A 23,059-nucleotide genomic window follows, 5' to 3' on the forward strand; every position below is an offset into this window, starting at 1 on the left:
TCAGGGCCGTCCAAAGGCTGAAGGCCAGGACACGTAGGTGTGAGGAGGGCCAGTGACTCACTGGGCATGTGGCAGGGCGGGCTCAGGGGGCAGGTGGGGTACTGTCAGCTGATGGGCTCCAGCTGGAAAAGACGGCTTGACTCATACAGGAGGACGCCTTCGTTGCGGGACATTCTGAAATAGGCAGCCTCCTTAGTGGGGCTGCAGCCGGGCTTTTGCCGGTTCACACAAATGCCCTGGTCACCGGTGCTCCTCCCTTCTGGTGAGGACAGGCCCCCAGCACCCCTACAGGATGCCCATCCTGCCTCCCCATTCCTGGTAGCAGACAGAACTATGGGGACCTCCCTGCCTGGCTCAGAGACAGGGTGTAGGCCAGCATGTGGGAGCTGGGGAAGGAGGACCGTAGCCCGGGCCTAGTGAGCAGGACCCGGTAGGTCCTGATCACGGAAAGTCACACACCTCAGGGTGTGACACATCCACAGCCAAGAACAAGGGGCTGCAGCACAGCACAGCACAGTCACCATGCACTGGAGGGCCCCATTATCTCCCCCGCCCCTGGCCACACACTCTACCACAGTTCCCACCTGTACATGTCTGTCTCCCCAAGCTTCAGAGGGACAAAGCCCACGGCTGAGGCCTGTCTGTAGAGTTCCTTGTGGGCCCGGCTGGCCAGGAACTCAGGGTGGGTCCAGGGAGGGCCACCCCTACTGCCGCTGACCCCGGTGCAGCTGAACGCGGGCCCTTTCAGCACTTCAAGGAGCTCTAGGGGTTAACTCTAGGAGTTATCTAAAGGAGTTTCACAACCGAGGTGCCAGGCTGTGCCATAGGTGCCCACTTGGCACCATGTCACCACTTCAGGCTGATACACCAAGAGGAGACCTCACGGCTGCAGTCATCACGTGCAGCCAATGGTTACCCTCTAGTGCCAGGCCCCCCAGGGAGGGGAGCTCCTTAGGGCTGAGTCCAGGTTGGGCTCCCTCCCCCGGATATCTTCCTCCTATCTGGCCCTGTGTGCTCCATAACAGCCCCCCTGCCCCTTCCAACTCTGTTCCTACTCCTGCTGCAAATGAACCCTGAGGCCATCCTGGGTGCTGGCCCAGGCCCACGTCTGGGGTCCTTTGTGTGGCTGCAGGCCCTCCAGCTGTGCAGGGCCTGTGGGTTTCCATCTTCATGGGTCCCAGTGGAGCTGCTCTCCTCTGCTTCCCTGTTGGCACTGCCCAGCGCCCCCTGCACACCTGGCCTCCCATCACAAAGCACTGTTCGTCCCAGTTCTGTTTCAAGTAACCTCCTCCTCCCCTTTTCCTTCCTCCCAGAGTGTCTTCCCCTGGCCCACCTCTCAGCCGGCGTTATCATACAACACAGTGTTTCCTCCTCTCCTGGCCTGGCTCCTGTGGTCTCTGGGGCCAGCCCAGGGCCTGGGCAGAGTGAAGACTCAGAAAAGCCAAGGCTTTGAGTCTTGGGCTGAAACTGACTGAAGAGTTTGGGTCTGTTCCTTAAAACCGAGAGCAAAAGCAGGCAGTTGTGGCTCCTTTGGTGGCCATCACCCACCTGTCAGTCAGTCTCCTTCCACAGAGCAGGGGAGGTCAGCAGGGTGGCTTCTGGACTTCCCAGAAACCACAGCTTCCCTGCTCCACAGCAAGTCCTGCCTGGGGCTCTGGGATGAAGGTCCACATGGAGGGGTAGTAGCTCCAGGAGACTCGCGAGTGGGAACATATACAGCCACATACTTATGAAACATCACACCAGTGGGGAGAATAAAAACGTAGCCCCAAATAGTGTCTAGAAGTTTCACCAAAGGATGGTGGCATCAACCCTCCAGGGTGCCACTGTGGCCCTTCCTGCCAGCTGAGAAGGCTCCCATATGTGCACCCAGGGCCTCACTTGCTGACCAGCACCCCAGAGGCAAAGGCTTCTGTACTGCCACCGAGCTGACACCAACCTTGGTGAGAATCAGGAACCAGAAATGTAGAGGCTGCAGGCCGGCAAGTGGCGCCAGCTGTGCCCTAAGTATCCTGCTTGTCATCAGGAGCCCCCATACCCCGGAGAGAAGCACTAACTCTATTGCAGTCCAAGACCTGGGAGCCTCCAAAGCCATAAATGACCTCATGTAGGGACCCCTCATAAATCCAGGGATTCTGAGGCTGTGAGAACGCAGCATGCACCCCCACCCCCCTGCAGCCTGGCTCGTACAGGGCCTACAGGGACAGGTGGGCAGAGAGGACACTGGGGTAGCCCGGCACACAGACCCCACGTGTGTCTAGCCTTAGGCCACTGGTGAAAGAGGGCACCTCACACACCCAAGCATAGACACAGCTGCCCACAGGGGCTGAGGAGCTAACAACTGACCCTCCAAGGTGGGCAGTTATATGGAGGTGAGTGCTACATGAGCAGAGGTCTGTGGCCATGATTGGCCCAGTGAGTCACACAGTGCGCCTCATGTCCCACAGTGGCCATATCAGCCTCTTAGGTGGTGGTGGTGATGGGGAGGGGCTGGGCCCTGTGGGCGGTTCACACGGAGACCATTGCAGGAACGAGCCCAATGTGACGTGGGCCACTCCTCTGCTTTGCCCCGTGGCCAGTGGGCTCGAGCTCCACAGCTCCCAAGGGTGGGGACCTACCCAGTCCTCTCTGCATCCGCCAAGGCCTTCTGCTCAACGCCTGTCCCAAAGTCCACTAGGAGCTATCCTGTACCCCGGCCCTCCCCAACTTCTGGGCCCAGGGTCTGACTCCTCTGCTGAGACCCCCAGGGGCTCCCCATGGTAGTAACTCCCATCCGGCACATCCACGCCAGGCTCTGGACCATCCTACTTGCTCTGATGGAGAAAGGGGGCCCCAGTAGCATTTCTGGTGGGAACATAAAATAGAATGGTGGTTCCTCAAGAAACCAGGCATCGAATCACGATATAATCAGCGATTCTACTTTTAGCTATACGCCCGAAAGAAGTAGAAGCAGGGACTTGGAACAGGTATGTGTGCTCCTATGTTCACAGCAGCGGCACCCACAATAGCAACGGGTTGAAACAACCCAAGTGTCTGCACATCGATGCAGGTAAAATATGGTAATAGACATACAACCACACACTGTCCAGCCTCAAAAAGGAAGGAAGCACCGACACACACTACAACGTGGATAAATCCTGAGGAAGTCATGTCAAGTGAAACAGGCTAGCCACAAAAAGGCAAATACTGTAGATTCCACTTACATGAGGTATATAGAGTCATCAAATTCACAGAAACAGAGTAGATGGTGGACGCCAAGGGCTGGAGGAGGGGATGGTAGAAAGTTAGTGTTTAATGGGCATACTTTCAGTTGGAAGATGGAAAAGTTCTGGAGACGGACAGTAGTGATGGTTGCACAGCAATGTGAATGGACTTAAAACCAATGAACTATATGCACTTTTAAAAAACGGTTGGAACGGTAAATTTTATGTTATGCATATATTACCACAATTAAAGAAAAAGGCTGTTCCATGATGGGGCACCCGCAGCCAGCTCTGGGCCAGGCAAGTCCTCAAGAACAAAACCATGGCAGGCTTCTCAGGGCCCCTCACGGACTGTGTGACAAAGGAAGTCCACAGAGTTAAACCTGACCGCAGTGCGAGTGTGTTTGGGGGGCACTTCCTAGGCTCTCTAGAACAGTGACAGGACCAAAGAGAAGATCCAGAGCACCAGGCTTGGTTGGCCTTGGATGGGGAAGAAATGCGTGCAGACCTAGCCAGGACTCAGCGTGACCTGAGAACCCCATTTCTGTTCTTTAGCTGGACAGGGCAGGGGCCCAGCAAGCACCCATCCCTCACTGAGGGGACGAGGGAGCACACAGCCTCTTCTTCAGCTCTGTACCACACCTCACATCACAGGTGCTCCTGGTGACCCTAACTCTACCAGCTGAGGGGACCTCATACCCCTAACAACCCCGAGATGCTGCTCTGCTCCCCTGTCCTATGGACAGGCTCTGAGAGGCTCTGGTCTGGCCTCGGCTGCAGGACCTCCAGCAGGAATGAGCCCCCTGCCCCAGCTCTCCACAAACTGTAAGATGTCACTGTCAATCACACAAACTGCGAATTCAATCTGATCCCAAATGTGATCTTAAGGTAAACAGAATGGACAGCCCTTTCATCCATGACCCTTCCCCTGGGTTCCAGGCACTGAAGCAGGCTGCACTGTCCACCCCATCCCATTTGACAGAGGAGGAAACTGAGGTGCAGACAGAGCACACATTGGTGAGGAGCACAGTGGGGCTTAAGAGAGCTCCGTCTCTGAAGGTCATGGCCTAACCTGTGCTAGGTCCTCAGCAAAGGGTGAGGACACATGTGAATCATGGTGGAAAGAGGCTCTTGGCCCCTCACCCACTCTCAGCCCTGCAAATGCTGTCCATCTGCCAGGCACCAAAACACCAGCCCCCAGCAGGAAGAAGGCTGCAGGGATCTCAGGGCTGGGGTCCACTGGCCCCTGCTCCCGTCTGACAAACATCAGGTTTCTCTTCTGAGGCCCAGGCCAGGAGAGCAGATGTCAGGCCCTGGTCTGGGTGAGTTATGGCCCTCTCTGCCAACTTTATGCAGCAAACTCCTTCTGCACCTTTTGCAAAATGGGGAACATTTCCAGGGACCCCCAACAGATTGTGACTCTGAATTTCTGCTCAGAATCACAGGCACACAAGGCATGTATCAAGGGCAGGGCTGGTGGAGACAAGATTACACAGGAAATCTCCTGGGTCAGCAAGCTTGGGCCCTGGTGTCCAACCCACCTCAGCGGCCCCCTAAGTCCCTCAGCTCCCTAGGCTGACATTGTGGTTGATAATTGGACACTGCTGTCCAGGACACAGGCCACTACCCTGCTGGAATCTGGCGGGGATAGGGCAGTGTGGAGTAGATGGAGGGCCACTCACCTCCCTACACTGGCCTTACTGCAGGGCCTTTCCCAATGCCACAGGCCAGGCCCAGGGGCTATGGGGTTGTGTGTCTACCTGGGAGGCAGCATGTATGTGAGGGTACTGGGCAAGTCCACCTGGGGGCTGGTGGTGTGAGGGGTCTCTGGGGCTTCTAGGCCAGCAGGTGAGCAGCTCCTGTAGCTAGAGGTCTACAGCTCTGTCCCAAGCCTGTCCCTAGTCACCCCTGCTCCCCTTCTTCCAGCGAGGAAGGGAGAGGCAGCTGGGCCTCCAGATCCACCTATCTGTCCAATCACCTGTTTGTATTTGTCTCTTTAAGTAGGCCTGAGAGACACCTGGAGGCGGGGAGGGGAAGGAGGCTGGTGCAGGTGCACAGGGTAGGCTCCATGACTGGAGTGGGGCTTCCTGCCTGGCAGTCACCCATGCGGTCGGCCCCACAGCCACATACATGCTCAGTGCCAGGGGCCTCCACTGTCACTCCTGGAGGCCACCCCAGGGATGAGCCCCAGGCAGTAAGGGGAGCATAGTCCCTTACCCCATCCCAGCCTGGGGTCCTTGCCGTGGGAGCACAACCACCATGTCTCAGGTGTGGTGAGGACCATGTGATGGCAGCCAAAGAGAGCACCCAGGGTACCCCACCCATCATGCCTGCCTAAGAAACAAGGATGGCTGTCACTGTCATTAGCCAGAGCCCCTTCTCCTAGGGAGGGCAGGAAAGTGGAAGGGAGCCCCAAGGTCCAGCTGTCTGAGAAGCCTGGTCTTTGACCCCTGACAAAGCCTCCCTCCACCTTCCTGTCCAGGCAGGGGACTTGAGGGGTGGCCCACCTTGGCTCCAGGCTGCCCCTCCACTGCTCTGCAACAACAGCAAATCTTCCTTGAAAAGACACTTCCTTAAAGTCCCAGCTGTTCCGAGGGGTGGGGGTAGAGGGGTGGCTCAACCACCAAGTGGAAAATTGCTCAGCTCTAAAGAGGACGAAGGGAACATCCCAAAGTCCCACCACTTGTAGGGAAAGAAGGAATTCTTGTTCCTGAATGTTTCTGAGTCATTGCTGGCTCCAGCGCTCAGGCTACTGTGAGGAGCATGTGTGTGGGTGTGCAGCTGCGGGGCTGTGTGAGCGTGTGGGTGCCTTGTGCAGCCTATGGTCAGCCCTGGGAGCCCTCCAGCCTCTCCCCTTCCTCTCCCCCTAGGCCCACATGAATCCTGCCCCGGGCTGAGGCTGCTCCTCTGTGAGGCAGAGGATGGCCCATGGTTGGCAGTGACACTCAGCAGCAATCACAGAAGGGCCTTCAGACTGGAGAAGGAGCCATGACATGTGGTTGGTTCAGGAGAGGCCATGGCCCCTGCTGCAGGAGCAGGTGCCTGTTACCTCCTATCCTGGATGCTGTGTGTGCAGGCATGAGGGTGGGAGGGAGCTAGGAGCCCAGCAGAGACCCACGCTGCCGGCTGCACATATAATCTGTGCTGAGGATGGAGTGAATATGCTTCTCCCGACCTCAGGGACACGTGTGTGCCTGTGTGAGGCCGGAGGGCCCACCCACTGGATCCTCTAGTACTTATGGAAGCAATGGCTGGGTGTCCTTGGAGCTCAGCTGGTCGGAATGGCCTGTTTACCCAGCCTACATGGTTGGCAGCTGATGAGCAGTGCTGCTGGCCTCTGCCTCTCCAGCCAGATACACTTGGGTCCCAGCTTGGCCTGAGGGCAAGGGAGCACAGAGGGCCAGGCCCTCCTTGATGCCCAGTGGATCCTCTCCCTGAATAAAGTCAAGCCCCAATCAATCAGAGAACATTGCAGTCTGAGCCACAAAGCCAATCTCATCCCTTAGGAACACCTGCTGGCACCTGGAAACCTGTCAGCGTTGGGAACGGGGAAGGCTGCCAGCCTTCCTAACCCCTTGCTGCACACTGCGTGGCCACAGTGTGGAGGCTTTCAGCCAGGCCCTGCACCCTCCGCTGGTGCTGCTGACGGGCCCAGAGAGGCATACCAAGGGAAGAAGGCCCGCTCCCAGGCCCGTGACTCTATGGCCACATCCTCAGCTATAGCATGTACTACTGTTCCAGGAAAAAACTCTGAAGATAAATATTTAAACCATAGCTTCTAGGTCTACCACAACATTTTCCATAGCCTTGTGCTTCCTCTTTGCCGCTTGTGAGATGGACCAGGTTAGCTATGGGGGACACCTAACCCTGCCCAGGAGGCTGGGTGCATTCCTTCAAGTGTCTGTCCTCCGCAAGGGGATGCAACTTGGGAGCAGGACCAGAGCCCACGCTGACTACCTCTTCTTAGGACTGGCTCTAGAATGACAGCTGCCAAGCAGCTACAGCCATGGGTGTGGTTAGGGCCCAGATGGGACTCCAGGACTTGAGTTCAAGTGCTTGGTGTGCTAAGCTTGTGACCTTTGGCAGGTCGCTTGGACTCTTGAGACTCTGCCTCCCCACTGTGAGAACAGTGGAAGCAACACATCACAGTGACCTGGGACAGTGCCTGTCAGTAGGCCCATTGGTCCCTGCAGGTCAGTGCCGAGTCCCCAGCAGGGGAGTGGGGGTCCAGGGTGCATCCAGATTAAAGCCAGAGCAAGATGTGAAAAGACCCTGACTAGTATTACTTGGAGAAAACCTGCCTCTGGTCTGGCAGATGGATAGCAGATACGCCACCTAAGGGGGTCAAGACCCTGCCTCTGCGGACTAGAGGAAGCTGACAGTGTAAGCCATGGGATGTGCCTGCTGCTGAAACCCCCCGGACTCTCTTGCTTTGGGGCTGCCTGCCTGTCAGGCACAGCTGGGCACCCAGTCCAGACATAGCTGTGCAGCCCTGGCAAGGAAAGGCAGGGACCATGATCTGTCGGCGGTGCCCCTCCGAGACTGCACAGAACAAGGGTTCAGGAAAAAAAACTGTTGAGCAAATAAAACAACTTGCGAGGTTCCACGCACAAAGCCCAGGCTGCTTAAAGCTGGGATTTCCTGTTACTCTGCAGGCAATAGCTGCTGGCCTGCAGGGTCAGGATCCTATGCCAGGTGGTGGTGTGGCCTGGCCAGAGCTCAGACTTGAAACACCCGGCCACAGGTAGCTGCAGGCCATCACCCCTCGGCTCTCTGGTAACCCACTGATCCTCCCAGGAGCATTTCCTCTGGAAATGACCCGGAACAGCTCACATGATGGCTTGATGGACAGGTCCCTGTTCCCCGGGAGGCTGGCTGGGCTGCTGTGCCATCCCCAACCCAGCTGCCCCACTTGTGGCACAAGGGAAGGGCCACATATGTCAGCCCTGTCTGGAGTCCGAGGACCAGACCTCTCTGCTTAGTGGCACCTCACTGCCTCTGGCCTGGCCGGTGGATGGACAGTGGCCAGAAACGCAGGGGTCAGGTTGGAGCAAGCAGAGAATGGGGCGGGGGGTGAGAGGGATCACAGGAGCCCTTAACCTTGTCTCGCCTAGTAAGGCCCACGTCCCCAGCCAGGTGGGGTTCTTTGGTCTGTGGGGAGCCCCTGCCAAATGCAGAACTGCTCTGTGGTTCAGCCTGGGCCCCATGGACAGTGCCCATCCTCCAGACGAACATGGTGGTATGTGACAGAGCCCAAGGCCCTGGCTGCTGGCCTCAGATAGGCAGATTGAGGGCTCTAGGAAGGGAGAGGGCCCATGCTGTGGAGTGAGCCAGAAGGACAGATCAGGGTACCAAGGCCTCTTAAGCAATGCTCTCATATCCCAGGATTCTGCAGGCCTGGTTGAGCATTTTGTGCCTGCCTGATGCCCACTGGGTTCCCTTTCCACTCACCTGCCTGAGGACAGGGTCTGCTCCTGCTCTGGAGCATCCCCACATCAATCCCACCACCTTCCTCTCATCTACCTCGCTAAAACATGACCACCTTTTACTTGAAAAAAAGGGTGTTTTCCACTGGGCACACTGTCAGCCTAGCTTCTAGGCAAGCGAAGGAATGAACTTCCCCTGATGGGACTGGGCTTCTTGACTATGTTGAATGGAATAAAGCAGGAGTCGGTAGGCCCTGAACTTCCAGGGTTCAGACGGTTGGCCAACAAGCAGCCCTCTGTCTGGACTTGTATGAGTAAAACAAGCTGCCTAGACCTGCCTGCCCACCTGCCTACCACAAGGGAACAGAGGCGAGGAGGAGGGGCCTGTGCCTGGAGCTGTGGTCGCTCCTCTTTGGGGTGAGTGGCCCTGGAGCGCTGCAGTGTGCTGGACAGGACGGAGGGCTGTGGCTAGGGTTCGGGACTGGGCAGCTAAGGTCTTGGCTTAGACACAGGGCCCACTTACTCCCCGGCTTTGTGCCCACCTGGGCAGTGCCTCTTCTTGCAGGGGACATTTGACACCTCCAAATTCCCCCAGGAGGCCATCTGCACTGCCTTGCTCTGTCCCACCTGCCCTTGCTCCCCACTGTACCACCTTGGGCTCCTGGGAAAGCTCATCTTTGCAACAGTCACGTTAACTTCACCATGGCAGGCAGTGTGCCCAGGAGATGCCTGGCTCTCCCCTTCCAGATGGGGACCTTGGGGAGGGCTTAACAGGAAACCCTGGAGCCACACAGCTGCGTGTGAATCTCATCTCTGCCAGCTGTGATCTTGGGTGACAAGTTACTTAGGCTCCCGGAGCCCTGGTTTTCTTATCTAACAGGTATAAGGAAGGAGGGCCTGGCAGTGAGTGTGGCAGTTGGTACAAGTCACAGGCTCTTGGCCTGTGCCTTCCAGGTGAGAACACCTGCTTGTCATCCTGCTCCCCAGCACAGCGCATACCCTGTAAGCAGGGTGCATGTGGCACAGCAACCTCACTTCACATGACAGCATCGTCCCCAAGCCTCCCTCCGTTAGCTGCAGTCTGGCTGGAGGACCTTCTCCTGCTGGTGCAAAGTTTTCCTGGTGGGGAATGGGGGCCACATTGCAGAGACAACTCCATCTGGCCTCACTACTCCAAGACAACCCCCCTCACCCCCGTCTAGCTTCCGTGATGCAAATGTAAAACTCAAGGTTTGCTGGTCCTCCTCTCCCAAGGACACCAATGCTCCAGAAAAGTAAATATTTACAGGTGATGCTTTAAAGCTCCTAACTCAAAGAGGAGATGCTCACCCACTGTCTGAGTTTGTTCCTGGGGCCCCACGAGCCAGGCCTATGATGGCAGGAGCTAATTCTCAGATGGATGATGATTTATGGGCCACTCCCCCCAGGCCAACTGGGGATGTGGTCTAGAAGCAAACGCTGCACATATGGGGCTGGGGTCACGTGGGGCTGAGGGTGGGTGATGTATGTTCTGAGGCCCAGCCACAGCCCTATGTTGGTGCAGCAAACAGGGACCAGGCACCAGCCCGGAGGCTAAGCCCTGCCTAGATTTCCATCCAGTGGGAAGGAGGCTCCTGGGACTTTGGAGCAGTGGGTTCCAGCCTCTGGTTTTGACTGCAGGATCCTTTTCCCCATCAAATCTCACAGGGACCCCAACAAGCAGGATCTGTGGGTGGGAGATGCCCGGCAGGAGGCTCATGTACTTGTTTGGCCTTCTGGGGTGGGCTCATGCAGTGGCTGCCCTGGGTGTTGCTGAGGGCTTCCAAGGAAGGCCCTGGGAGTATCCCCACTGCTGGAAGGATGGCTGGTTAGTTGGCCATCTGTCCATCTCCTCAGTCTTCCGGGCCTCTGGCTGAGCTCCCACCACGGGGGTTACCAGAGGGGCTCAGCAGTCAGCAGGTACACTGCCCTCCGTCCCCTGCCTCTGCACTTGGTGCCATCAGCTGGTGCAGGCCTCAGTAGACCAAATGCTTATGACAACATGTGGCGCAGAAGGACCGTAGGGAGGAGAGGCCTGGCAAGCACACCACCACAGAACCTCGTAGTAAGAGACACGAAGAAGACATCCCACCCCTCAGGGCTGAAAACGCTAACAGGTAGGTGGTGGGGAGGAAACCTCAGTGGTGGTGGTAACCACATGCTAGCATGCCTGTCCCACTGGTCACAGGGACAGGCAGTTAAGACTGCAGCATCTGCCTCACAGCTGCTGGCCTGGCAGAGAGGACAGTGTGCTACAGGCCTCAGGCATGGTGCTGGGAGTCTGAGGAGCCAGTCTGGAGAGCACTGGTCACATCCAGTAGGGCTGAGGATGGACCACCTGCCCTCCAGCCCACTCACAGGGACACACAAAAGCAGGGATGGCCAGGCCTGGACGCTGTCACCGAGTCTGCTCTTGGGACAAAGCAAGGGAAAAAGAGGGTGCCGAAATCCACAAAACACATAGTGGTGAGGGAGGTGGGTGGCAGGCGGGAGCCACAGCAGGCTTCCTTGTGCCCCTGTGGTAAACTCTTAGCCTGCAGCGAGGACAGAGGGACCGGCAGCACAGATGACGACCAGCAAGTGAACACAAACAAGCCTGCCACATCACAGCGATCCACGTCTGTGGAAGGTGAGCATGGCCTAGGGGCTTTCTCAAAATCCAGGGAGCAAGCACAGAAAGGAACAGAACAGAGTGGTCCCCAATAACACAGCCTGGGGTGAGCAGAAGACCCCTATGGCTGAAGCACAGCACGTCTTGGATGGTCGTATCGAAGGCCAGTGATGCTGGGTGGATGTCCCAGATAATGAGACCCTAGCTACCTAGACTATGGGTGCTGTAAGGAAGCCCCCCTGCCAGTCCCCAAGCTGACTGGGACAGGTGCCAAGTGCCTAGCTGGCCGAAGGGCCCTTCCCTGTTCACAGAGAGGGGATGCACTGTGGCCTCTTATAAGAGAGTCTCCAGTACCAGGCACAGTGCCTGTGAGCGGCAGAACCAGGATTCAACCCAGCTGGTCCAGTCCCAAGCCTACCCTGACCCCTGCTCTGCTGTCACCCTGGCCACCCGCTGTTGTTGCTCTCCCGCGGACTTCTTCACTGATGGTGGGAGAGGCTGCCTGGAGGGCTCCTCTCTCCTCCTTTGATTCCTTGTGGAGGCCTCGAGCTGCTGCCCATGCCTTCTGGAAGGAATCAAGGGTCGAGTCCCATGTGTCTCCATCCTCCACTGGCATCCCAGAGCCCCGTCTAACTGGGGAGGACCCAGGGGCTTTTGCAATGGCCTTGTAGACCTTGGTGTACCCTGGTGAACAGAGGGCCGAGACCCAGGATGGTTGGTTAAGTGAACGAAGGAGCTGGGGTGGGCATGGGGCCTCCAAGTAGTCCAGGCACCCTGGAGGAAGCTTCAAGAGAGGTGGAAGAAGATAGCATTGCAGGAAGAGCTGCCAGCTGGCCTGGTGTGTGTGTGTGTGTGGGGCGGGGGGGGCTGTGCCTCCCAAGCAGAGCTCCTAGCACCCAGCCTGGTTGGGGCAGCCGGCAACAGTGGGAGAGAAGGGCTGCCTGCCTCGTTTCTGCTCCCCCATCAAGGAAAACAAGCCCCTGGCCCAGGCTGGGGTAGGATGTGTGTGGTCTTCAGTGGCAGGCTAACCTGCACTCACCACCCACCTGGCTGATCCTAACATCCTCTAAATCTTGCAAGGTGGGCAGCCTGGGATCAGTGTGGTAACTCTCTGATGTGTGGGTATGTGCATGCCACACTTCTAGAATCACAAGCCCTGTAAGCTAGGGACTTGGGACACAGCCACACCAGGAAGGGGGCACTTTACTAGGGAGGAACAGAGAAATCAGACCACAGGTCCCACAGCCGGAAGGTGACGGACCTACATTCGGGGGCAGACTGGACACCAGCGCCTAGGCCTCTTTCTGTATTTTTCTCGCTGGGATAGCACCTCACCCCAGGGGCCCTGACAACCCAAGCAGAGAGCAAAAACTTGATAGGAAGAAAAAGAGCCAATGGTGTTCTGGAAGAGGCAAGAACAAGAGTCTGGAGAGACCAAAACTTTCCTGCAAACACATCTCCTCATCTGTGAGTGCTGGCAAGGGAGGCTGAGGCACAGGCCTCAAGGCAAAGGAGAGCAGGGTTGCCAATGAGAAGTATCTACATGGTTATAAATAATTGCTGAGAAGCACTCAGAAAGCATCTTCTCAGGAGAGAGCCTGAGTGCCCTTCCCGTTTCTCACACTCTCCACAGACCAGCTGAAATGTGTCCTGGCCTAAATCATGCCACCCCTCCAACTGGGCCAGGGTTGGGCAGGTAGCTGCAGCCCCCCAGGACCATCTGGGAGCGACCCGGTCCCATGGGAGTGGCAGTGGGGGGCATCGGCCAGTTGGCTCCAGCACCTCTGATGCCATCGGCAAAGCTTGCCTGGTGCAGCCGTGCCAGAGCCAAGAGGATGCGGCCCGTTCCCACCTTACTGCTACGCGGGTGAAGACAGCCATATGTTTTCCAGTTAGGCGATGATGCGGGTCTGCGTGTGAAATTGCCTGTGTCTGCCCAGGGTCTTGGAAGCTGCATGCGCCGAGCCTGGCTGGTGTGACCGAATGCTTGGCTATTGTCCTCACCCACAGTCTTCCTGGCTGGGGCAGGGCAGGGAGGGCACAGCAGAGGGCTGGGGGGCACATGGGCTTCAGGACACACATCTCAGTACAGCTCCTCTCTAGGCTTAAGGTCTCTGCAAGTTCCCCAACATTGCTGGGTCTTGACCTCCTTATGTGGAAAATGGGGACAATCATCACACACCTGCCTTGTTGGGGTGGTGGGGCCAAATGAGAGCCAATTACCCATTCCAAATACCTACTGAGTACTTGGGGGGAGACGGGAGCCAGCCTCTTTTCTGTACTTCCCTCTGGGACCCTGGTTTCCTCAGATCTGGGTCTTCATAGTCTGCTACCCCATTCCTACAGACCCCAAGTGACAGAGCTGCACCGGGCTCTCTGGGCAGGGCCAAAAAGCAGGTATCTGTGATCAGATGAGCAGGTACTTTGGGTGACTGGGCACATCTCCTCCCAAGACCCTTGAGGTTTAGACCACCCCTGAGGGTACATGCACCAAGCAGGACTTTGTGATAAAAACCACAGACACATTCTGCTGAGCAAAGTAAACTCTTCAAATCCACAAGGATATTTCATCCCAACAAGGGTGCTGTTGAAGCTGCACTCAGCACATGTGGCAACACAGTTGCAGACTCTCCAAAAAGTAACTTCACACCCATACTGATGGTATTTGAACCTTGAGACCTTTCAACTCGGAAATTCCATTCCTAGGAACTTCCAAAGGAAATGAGAGCTCCACAGAATATTTACATACAAGCACATCCACTACAGCATCACTCACAGGAGCCAGAGCCTGGAAATCTCCAAGCTCAACAACAGAGCAGAACTAACAATGCACCCAGAGGGGGGTTGTCTGCAGCTACTAAAATATTAAGTTTTTAATAAGAAAGAACAATGTTTATGGAAAATTTATATTATAGTTTCAATTACAGTAAAAAAAAAAAAAGCATGTGTGAGGAATACACTGAGTTTTCTTTTCTCTTTTATGTTTTCCTACCAATTATCACATAATCATTACAACAACAACAACAACAATAGAAGGATGAAACGTGAAAGAAAAAGACTCCAAAGACTCGGGGTCCCTTGAGGATGACAAAGCCAGACCTCCACACTGACAGCCTGCTACTCCCCAAGGACAGCAGCCAAATCTTTCACACCTCGAACTGAGAAAGAAAGAAAAAGACCAGGGGCCTCACAGGCCCCTGGGTAGGAGGGTAGGAGCTGTGCCCCCTGGGAAAGGTTTTCTGACCCTGGAGCCCACAGTCCCCAGCTCAGAGCCAGCCCCCAACAGCACAGTGGTCCAGCCCACACTGCATGGCCCCACATTTTATAAGCGAGGGGCCTGGAAGCACAGGACTCGGTCTTGCAAGTCCCGGGTGCTGGAAAGAAAATCTGAGTTATGGAGATAATTTCACGAGACAGAACACCATTTAAAATAATTGTCAGCAGCTATTGAAAAGTTTGTCTTCTTGTGCATTTGCCTAAAAAGATGTTTTTGGTTCTGGTTATGAACGAAAACCTAATTCTGAACATCTTGACCTCAGATTCCCCTCATCTCCACGCAAGGTTTCCCTAGGTGATTCAGGCCATAGTGACACTCCAACCAAGTCCCATAGGTTGTCTGGGCCCCCATTCATGGGTTACAGTCACATGCTCTAGGTAACATCTGCCCCACTGCAGGCAAATGTGGGTTTTGTCCCCTGACCACGTGGAAGAAAGGAATTGTGAAGGCAAACTGAAGTTCTTCCTGCATGCCGCAGAAAAAACTGTTTCAGCAATGCCCCAATCTTAAGTCTGACCAACCTGGCTGGACCCACTGAGGGGCCCCTGAGGCCCTCTGGGAGCAGCACTGCACTCAAGGGGGACTCTGAACTTCATTCACTAGAGGACTCACGGAGGGACACAGCTCCCAGAGCGTGCGGCATCAGGAAGAGAACAATCTCGGAGCCAACAAGTGGGCAGTACCCACTCAGCATCCGGCCAGTGCCAACATGCTGTGGACATGCCAGGATGGCAGATGAAGTGTGGCTGAGGGCATCTAAGGCAGTAGTGTTGCCAGGGAAGGCTTCCTGGAGGAAGGGGTAGCAGAGCTAAGGCTGAAGGGAGACGGGGAGCCAGGAGAGGATTGGGAGGAGAGGACAGCACGCTGGGGCAGAAGGTAGCAAAGGCTCAGCTGAGAGCACTGGCAGATTTTTGGAACACAGGACCGCAGCATAGCGGAGGGTATGTGACCAGAACGAGGCTGGGGACTGAGAGGGTACAGGCCATTGATGCTAGTGCTCTTACACAGCAACATCATCAGGGGCTCCTAGGGGCCTTGCTGCAGAGAGGGTCTGGGAGAGTCCTGAACCCCATGGAGGTGGCCTGGAAGCCATATGGGAACCCAAATGCCCTTGGTGACTCCAAATGAAGCCTACAACAACTTGGCCTGCCCTGGCCAGGGCAACCCAGGCCAAACCCTGACTGTTTCTCCTTCTCCGTCGCCTTTAGGTAGATGGGGAGAGAAATGAGAGGCATCCCGGCTGTTAGGGAGTATCGTTCTGACTCCATGAAGTGACATGGGGTGCAGAGACACTAACCAAAGTGGCCCTTGGCTGGCCACCTGCCTGCTGCCTCTGGGCAGCCTCACTACTCCAAGTCAGTCCTTCCTGGGGGCCTTTCAAGCGCCCTGGCTGATCCTAGCAGGTGCGGCAGCCCCTGCAGTGGACATCAGCCTAAGAGGGGCCTACTGATGCTTTGCTCACACACATCTTCTTTCTTTCAACTCAGGAGTACTAACACTGCTAGAAGTTGCAGACTGTATTCCAGGAAGATACATCTCCTCACTCTCAAGTCTGTTACCTCAACACCTGCCCAGCTTAGAACCCCCCAGGCTGATGATGCCATATGCTGGTGAGATCTTGGTGCTGTGGAAAACCCTGCTCCACTAAGTCACAAGGCCCACCTCCCCTAGGCCCCCATATATTGCAGATACTAGCACCAGGAGCTGGGAGGGGCTTGGTGGAGTTTCTAGAAGCGCTCCTCATGCCTGCAACATGCTGGGCTCTGGGGACCAAGGAGGAAGGAAGGGTCCTCACCCTAGGCCCAGGCCCCCAGGGGCTTGTCAGGGTGGGTCTCAGAGCTAGGCCCATCCCTTCCTCAGTTACCCAGCCAGGCAGTACTCCAGAGCCCACAGGGCCGGGGTGGGTTGGGGGTGGGGAATGGGCCCTGGTCTGTTGGAAGGAAGGCGAGGGTGACATTTAGAGCCCGGAAACCAGGCTTTCCATGGAATCTGGGCACTGACAATATTCATCCAGAGAGGTGCCAGGTCCCTGGGGCAGGTGGGAGAACTGCATCCTGACCTACAAAGCACCCCGGTCCAGTCCCAGACTAGGGGAACGCTCAGTCAGAGAGCTTAAAAACACACAAAGCCAAGATTACCCTGACCTCTCAGGGAAGCTCTTTAAAAAAGCAATCTACCTAGCGCTTGGAAGACAAACAAAGGGGGTGGGGGGGGGGAAGCGGCACAAGAGATGAAGCTCTGTCATCTGTCTTTTGGCATGGCTCACTCCCAAAGTGGACCAGAGAGGGAAGGCCTCCCGAGGACCCTGGAAACCCCTCCTCCACCCAGCCTGCATGCTGCTGAGCTCAGCAACCTCCAGGCGGAGGGGCTGGCAGCCCACCGCAGCAGAGGCATCCGGCTGACTAGGCACGGCATTTTCTATTCTTGCTACACATAGCCACCCAGGGGAGGGGGTGCTGGGCCTCTCTGGTGTAGCACCTGCAGGCCGGGTCCCCAGGGCTTGGCCCCCCAGCTCTCGTCTGTAAGTGTGGCTGGGCCTCCTGCTCTGGTGGATGAACTCCAGAGAAGGGAGATCAGGGCCCTTCATCCCGGTAAGCCAAAGGGAAGCAGCCTCAGGAGATGGGCTACAGGAAGAGTGTCCTGGTCTTGGCAGCCCCGGAGAGAGTTCTGCACACTGTGCCCTCTGGGGTTCTCCTGTGCTAATTCCCTCTGGCAGACAGGATGGTGCCTACCCCCACCCCCTCGTAGGCAGGGAGGTGCCCATCTGGGCCTATTTGAGCTGGTCAGTGCCCAGTTCTGGGGGACCACAGCCCTGGTGGGCCAGCAGCTACAAAGCCCAGAACTGGCTCAGTCTAGCAGAGTGGCTGGACCACAGTGGCAAAGGGGTAGGAGGTGGGTGCTACCCCAGGAAAGTGCAGCCATGCAGAGCAAGCAAGCAGCAAGGCTTCAAGGGCTTTGGGGTGGTAGCTGTGTTACCAGGGGGCTGTAAGAGCCCTGGAACATTACCTCTCAGGCTATGAGCTGCCAAGGGGGTGTGTGTGTGTGTGGGAGGTGGGCAGGGGATGGGGCAGCCAAGGGGGAGTCAGGTGACCTCTGCCCATAGCTCTGGGGCCCTAGTTTCCGGACAGCCCCGGGACAGACCACAAGAAAAGGACTGAAGAACTGAGCAGGACAGCAATCCACAGAAAACGTTTAACTGTGAACTGGGCAGATACTCAAGCTTTATCCCCGAGTCAACACACCAGAGACCCCGTGCAGCCTCTTGACCCAGAAGGGTGCCAACAGACACAACTACACAGCTCACAGATGCTCCCTGGCCCTGCCTGTCGGTAGGTGCAGTCCTAAAACAAATCTGGTAGATAAACAAACAACAACAACAACAACAACAAAAAAAAAACGGGCAAGAAGACCTCACTCCCGGCCCCTCCCAGCCCAGACATCACAGGGAGAAGGCCCTCAGGGCTCCAAGACCAACAGGAGGGGAAGAATGGGTATTTTAAGCACTGGAAACCGGGCCTGCCCTCTGAGGCTGTGGCTAGAGTCCTTCCCGGGAGAACTGCCCCCGACACTGCAGGTCAGCCCTGTGCCTCCACACTCCACAGACACGGGGGGCTCCCGAAGGAAGTGTCTGAGTGGGCGCCCCTGACTCAGCACCCTCCTGCTTTTAGGGGTTGGTCGGTTTCTGCTGCTCTTCCAGAGGGAGCCTGCAGCCGCTTGTGGCCCAGCGGGCGGGCGAGGGCGGGCAGCACTGCCTCCTCCCCGCCCGCAGGTCACACTCAGGCCTTTGTTCCACCTGCACCGACCTGCAGGCAGCTCCTCCCCAGCTCTTCCCAGGCCGGCCGCGGGCCTCGCAGGTGCGGGTAGACGCTTCTCTTCCCTCGCTTCGCCTGGGGAGCGAGAGCCGCCTCGGGTAAGCGAACGCCCCTGGGGGCTACACACGCCGCAGCGCCCGCCTTCCCGCCTTCCTTCCCGCCTTCCTTCCCGCCGGCGACACAGGGCTGGCCCGGACCCGCCGCTGGGGCGGCGGCACCTGCGCCCCGGGGGAAGGAGAGCAGAGGAGCGAGGGGCGGGCCCGGCGGCAGCTCACCTGGGCGTGCGCAGCGCGGCGGGGTCGCGGCGGTCCAGCACGCCGGGCACGCAGTTGGTGAGCTCGGTCCAGTCGGCGTGCAGCCCGCAGCTCCAGCCCGTGGAGAAGCGGGAGAAGAGCCAGGTCTCGCGGCGGTTGGGCCGGTAGCAGGTGCACTTCTTCTGGCCGGGCCGGCAGTCGCAGGGCACCTCGAGGCGCACGTTCTGCACGAGGTGGCGGCCGAAGGTGGTGCCGCCGGTCTTCTGGATGTGCAGGAACACGATCACGTCGTCGCCCTTCATGTCGAAGCGCAGCGAGCGCTCCAGCTCGCGCACCGGGAAGTAGTACTTCTTCTCGTAGTGCGGGTCGGGCGTGGGGAACAGGTCCAGGTCGTCGGGCGGCGCGCGGCCGCCGGGGGCGCCCAGGCTCAGCCCCGGGCCCGCGTACTGGTAAAGGATGAGCATGAAGCACGCCGACCCCGCCACCACCAGCACGAACTTGCTGGCGCGCTCAACCATGGTCCTGCCGCCGCCGCCGCCGCGCCGCCGCCGCATGTGTCACCATCGCCGGCGGCCCGGGCGGGCGCGGGGCGCGGGGGCGCGGGGGCGCGGGGGCGCAGCCTCCTCCTCCTCCTCCTCCTCCTCCGCCTCCGCCGCCGCCGCCGCCCGCGCTCCGGCCCGGCCCGGCCCGGCTACTCGTCGCCCAGGCCGCCCGCAGCCGACCGGGCCCCGGCCCTGCGCGGCGCCATGGCTGCTCCCCCGCCCGCCCGCCCGGACCCGCTCCGGCTCCCCGGGCCGACCCGGCGCTCGGCTCCGCTCCGCTCCCGCCCAGGCCCGGCCCCGACCCCGGCCCCCGCCCGGCCCCCGCCCGGCCCCCGCCCGCACCGCTCGGGCCGGCCGCCCGCCACTCCGCCCCGCGCCGCGCTGCGCCGACCACGCTCTGCGCCGCCCCGCGCGCCGCCGCGTCTCCGCAGTCCGCCGCCGCCCCGCCCCGGCCCGCCCCGGCCCGCCCCCGGCCCGCCCCCGCCGCGCCTCTTGCCGTCGCCGCCCGCGCGGGTCCTCGGCTCCACCTCCCCCCCTCCCCCCCCCCGCCCCAGCGAGCTCGCGGAGCCCGGGCTGGGGGCCCCGGGCCGGGGCTGGGCGCCGGGATCCGGGTGTGCGGCCGCGGCCGGAGCGCTCCGAGGGCTGCCACACCGCCGGCGCCTGGTTCCCGCCCGACAGCGGGGACGACGGGAGGCCCAGCCGCGCCGGCGCCCCAGCCCCTCCCCCAGGCCCCGCGGCGAACGCGACCCTCCCTCCCGCGCTTCCCGACCGGAAAGCCCCGGCCCCGCACGCCGGGCGCTCGCGAGTTGCGAATGCGAAGGGCTTGGCTGCGGTTGCGCGACCCGGGGCGGCGGGCCCGGCCGGGGCGAGGACGGAGGGCTGGGGGCGCAGGGCCGCTGCCCCGCGGCTTCGGCACCGTGACCCCAGCCCCTCTTGGAGAAGTACCAGGTGTCCAGGAGACCTTCGCCCTGGCTTTACACAGGCCCTCCTTTGGAAGAGGCTTCAAGGGCAATGTGCAGTTGGTTATCCCTGTGGATCATGCCCCAAAGGAGAAGTCATAAAGAGTTGAGTCCGTATTTGAAATTGTGAAGGTCCTTGACGGGATGAGCACTGGGTGTTATTCTGTATGTTGGTAAATTGAACACCAATAAAAAATAGATTTATTAAAAAAAAAATAAAATTGTGAAAGTACACAAAAAAATTTCAACTTCGAGCTTTGGTAGGTGGGTCAGAGGGTCTGGCGGCCCTGGACCCGTGCTGTCTTCGGTGGTGCCCCTGTGGAGCCTCGGGCTTCCCTGCCCTGCTGCCCACTGCCTGCTTTCAGCTTCCAGCTTGAGCCAGGTGCCCCGACGGCCCCTCACCTGGGTAAGCCACACCCAAGCTCAGCATCCTGGCCCTTGATTGTGTTCAGAGGCTGTGACACCTCCAGGGAGCAGGAGGTGATGTGAAATGGGATGTGAAATGACCTGCCAGAGTAGCACCTGAGATGGGTTCAAATGCTCACATCATCCCCTGCAAAGGTTCCCCTGGTTTCCTTCTGTGGCGGGGTGTCCTGAAAACATGCCAGGGTGGGCACATGGGAGGGGAGGGTTAGTAAGGGCCTATTGTGTCAATGATATACCTCCATAAACTGTTAAAAAATAAATCGCGACAGAAAGCCCTCTTGGAGGCAAACCCAGAGAACTGGAAGAACAACCGCCCCAACACTCCAAATAAGAGGGCAACATTTAATTTTCCAAAGGGGCAGAAGGAACATCAGCTCTGGACAGCTGTGTGCGGCCTCTTGAACACAATGCACAGTGACCTAGAGCTGCTGGAGGTGAGGTGGGGAATCCAGGTGTGACCCAGGGACCCCAATACCCTGCCCAAATCAAATCTGCTTTAAAACTCACCCTGGCCTGCGGAGGCCAGGGGGTATTTTGTGCAGACTTCCCCTGCACTCATTCTTGCCAGGAGTGGGGGCTGGCACAGTGCTATGCCTAGAGGTGTCTGCCTCTGCTTGCAGCTACTCGACCCTCTTTATGGCTGAGGCCTGGGGAATCTCCCTTCATAAGCCTGAAGGCAGCAGCCCGACACGGAGGGCAGAACTGCCCTGAGTGAAGCCCCTGGGCATCCTTACCCAGATAACAATCCTCTACCAAGTACTAAATCATCAATCCTCTACCAAGTACTAAATCATCGTGGAGGCTGCTCTTTATCCAGAACTACTGGGTACTAGGCACAGTAGACGAGTCATTTCCAATCCCGCTGGCAAGCCTGTGGAGCAGACTATCATACCCATTTTGTGGAATAGAAACCCAAGGTTCAGAGGAGCGAACAGAAGGTTCACTTCTGTTCCACCCACAACAGTAGGGTGGATAAATCCTGAACAAAAGCCTGCCCGATGTGCACCCTCATCCCTTGTAGCCTGAGTCTCTGGGCCCAGGATGGAGGCGGCCGGGTGAGCCAAGCTCCTCTCACTCTTAGGAAAGTCAGAATTCTGATCCTGGGCTGTCTGGCTTCAGAGTCCAGCCCTTACTCACCCCTGTACTTATCTCAGATGCCAAGGCTGAGTGCGGAGCTGTGAGATAGTCTCAAGGGACCACTCCTCAGCTCCCAGCGACGGCCTCTGCTGCCAGACTGGGATGTGGGTGCAGCGTGTTCAAGAGAAAGCTGAACCCATCTGTGCTTGGCTGGGGGTCCTGTCTTGTGACAACCTCATTGTCCCAATGGGGAACCTGAGGCCGAGAGAGAGAGAGAGAGAGAGAGAGAGAGAGAGAGAGAGAGAGAGAGAAAAGGCCCAGCAATGGCTGTCCCTCCTGTGAGCTCTGGGAACCGGAGCTGTCAGCCCCTCGGATGAATGGCCCCTCCAGGGCAGCTGTTTAGTTTGCACTGGCCAGGAGAGCTGATAGGGAACTCCCTATTTAGCCAGGAAAACTTGTATTCCTAGAATTCTCTTAGGAGGAAGAACAGTTTCCTAGCTGCTTCAGGATCTTACTTCCTTTTCAGCTTTAAGTGCGAAGCCCCAAGGCCGTGGGTGATTTTCCCACGTCTCAGAGTCAAGTTCGTAAGAGCCACTGATTGTAAAAGTCAAACTGCTTCCATGAACCAGGGGCTATTTGGGAACAGGATGGTGTGCAGACTCTGCCTGCCCTGACCCCGGGCGCTCCGTGGACCCCTGTGTGTGTTGAGGCCTCCTGTCATCCCCGAGAAACTGGCAGAAACACGGACACTAAAGGCAGTTGTGGATTTCAGGGGAGGTGGTGGCATAGCCAGGGCCTGGCTCACTGGGTCCTCCCACTGCAGGAAGGCCCCAGCCCAGGTTCCCCGCCATCCCCAGACTGCACGCGAATGCAGGGAGGGCTGTTTGCTTGGAGGCAGGGCCCAGCCCGGGGGGTTTTCAGAGTCCCCGGAGAAGCGTCTGCAGGCTCCGTGACTATCTTTTGTTCTCGGAATAGCCACTTCGTACATTCTTTAATGTGTGATCCCTGGCTTAATGTTGAAGAGGAAGGAAGGAACGCGGCCGGCGGTAGGATGCGATGACCACAGAAACAAGTCTTTGCACTTCTGCGCTGGGAAAGTGCGAGCCGCGATGCTGTTTCGGCTTCGGGAAAGAAATGGAATTTCTTTTGAAATCCCACGGAGCCTCAGAACCCAGCGCAAGCTCGTGCTCCCCGCGCGCCGGTCGCGCTCCGAATCTGAGAACCAGGAGATCAACCGGCAACGTTCCTCCCGCCTCCCCCTCCCCCTCCCCCACCGCCGCCCCGCCCCGCCCCGCCGCGCCCCGGGGCTGCAGTCCCGGGGAAGGCCGCGCGGGGGCAGCACAGCGGCCGGCCGGCGCCCCGTCGGGGACGCTTAGAGACCCGGGTGGTCCGCGCTCGCCCGTCCGCCTTCCTCCTGCCGCGCACTGTTGTTCCCGACGGGGGGGGTGGGGGGG

General features: G+C 58.2%; 1 protein-coding gene across 2 annotated transcripts in view; it reads right to left on the bottom strand.

Annotated features, from left to right (window-relative positions):
* HS6ST1 (heparan sulfate 6-O-sulfotransferase 1) overlaps positions 1 to 19,207 on the bottom strand; it is a 41,636-nt gene extending 22,429 nt beyond the window's left edge. Inside the window, exons 1-2 of one of the 2 annotated variants that reach the window (XM_055316439.1) lie at positions 18,623 to 19,207; positions 18,339 to 18,422 (exon numbers count right to left, since the gene is read on the bottom strand). In XM_055316439.1, the coding sequence (XP_055172414.1) occupies positions 18,339 to 18,422; positions 18,623 to 19,155 (617 nt within the window). In that variant the 5' untranslated portion in view covers positions 19,156 to 19,207. The remainder of the gene's footprint in view (positions 1 to 18,338; positions 18,423 to 18,622) is intronic. The other variant, XM_055316440.1, reaches the window with a different exon arrangement.
* Between the last annotated feature and the right edge of the window lie 3,852 nt (positions 19,208 to 23,059).

The sequence above is a fragment of the Nyctereutes procyonoides genome, unplaced genomic scaffold (assembly GCF_905146905.1).
Source record: "Nyctereutes procyonoides isolate TBG_1078 unplaced genomic scaffold, NYPRO_anot_genome, whole genome shotgun sequence".
Lineage (NCBI taxonomy): Eukaryota > Metazoa > Chordata > Mammalia > Carnivora > Canidae > Nyctereutes > Nyctereutes procyonoides.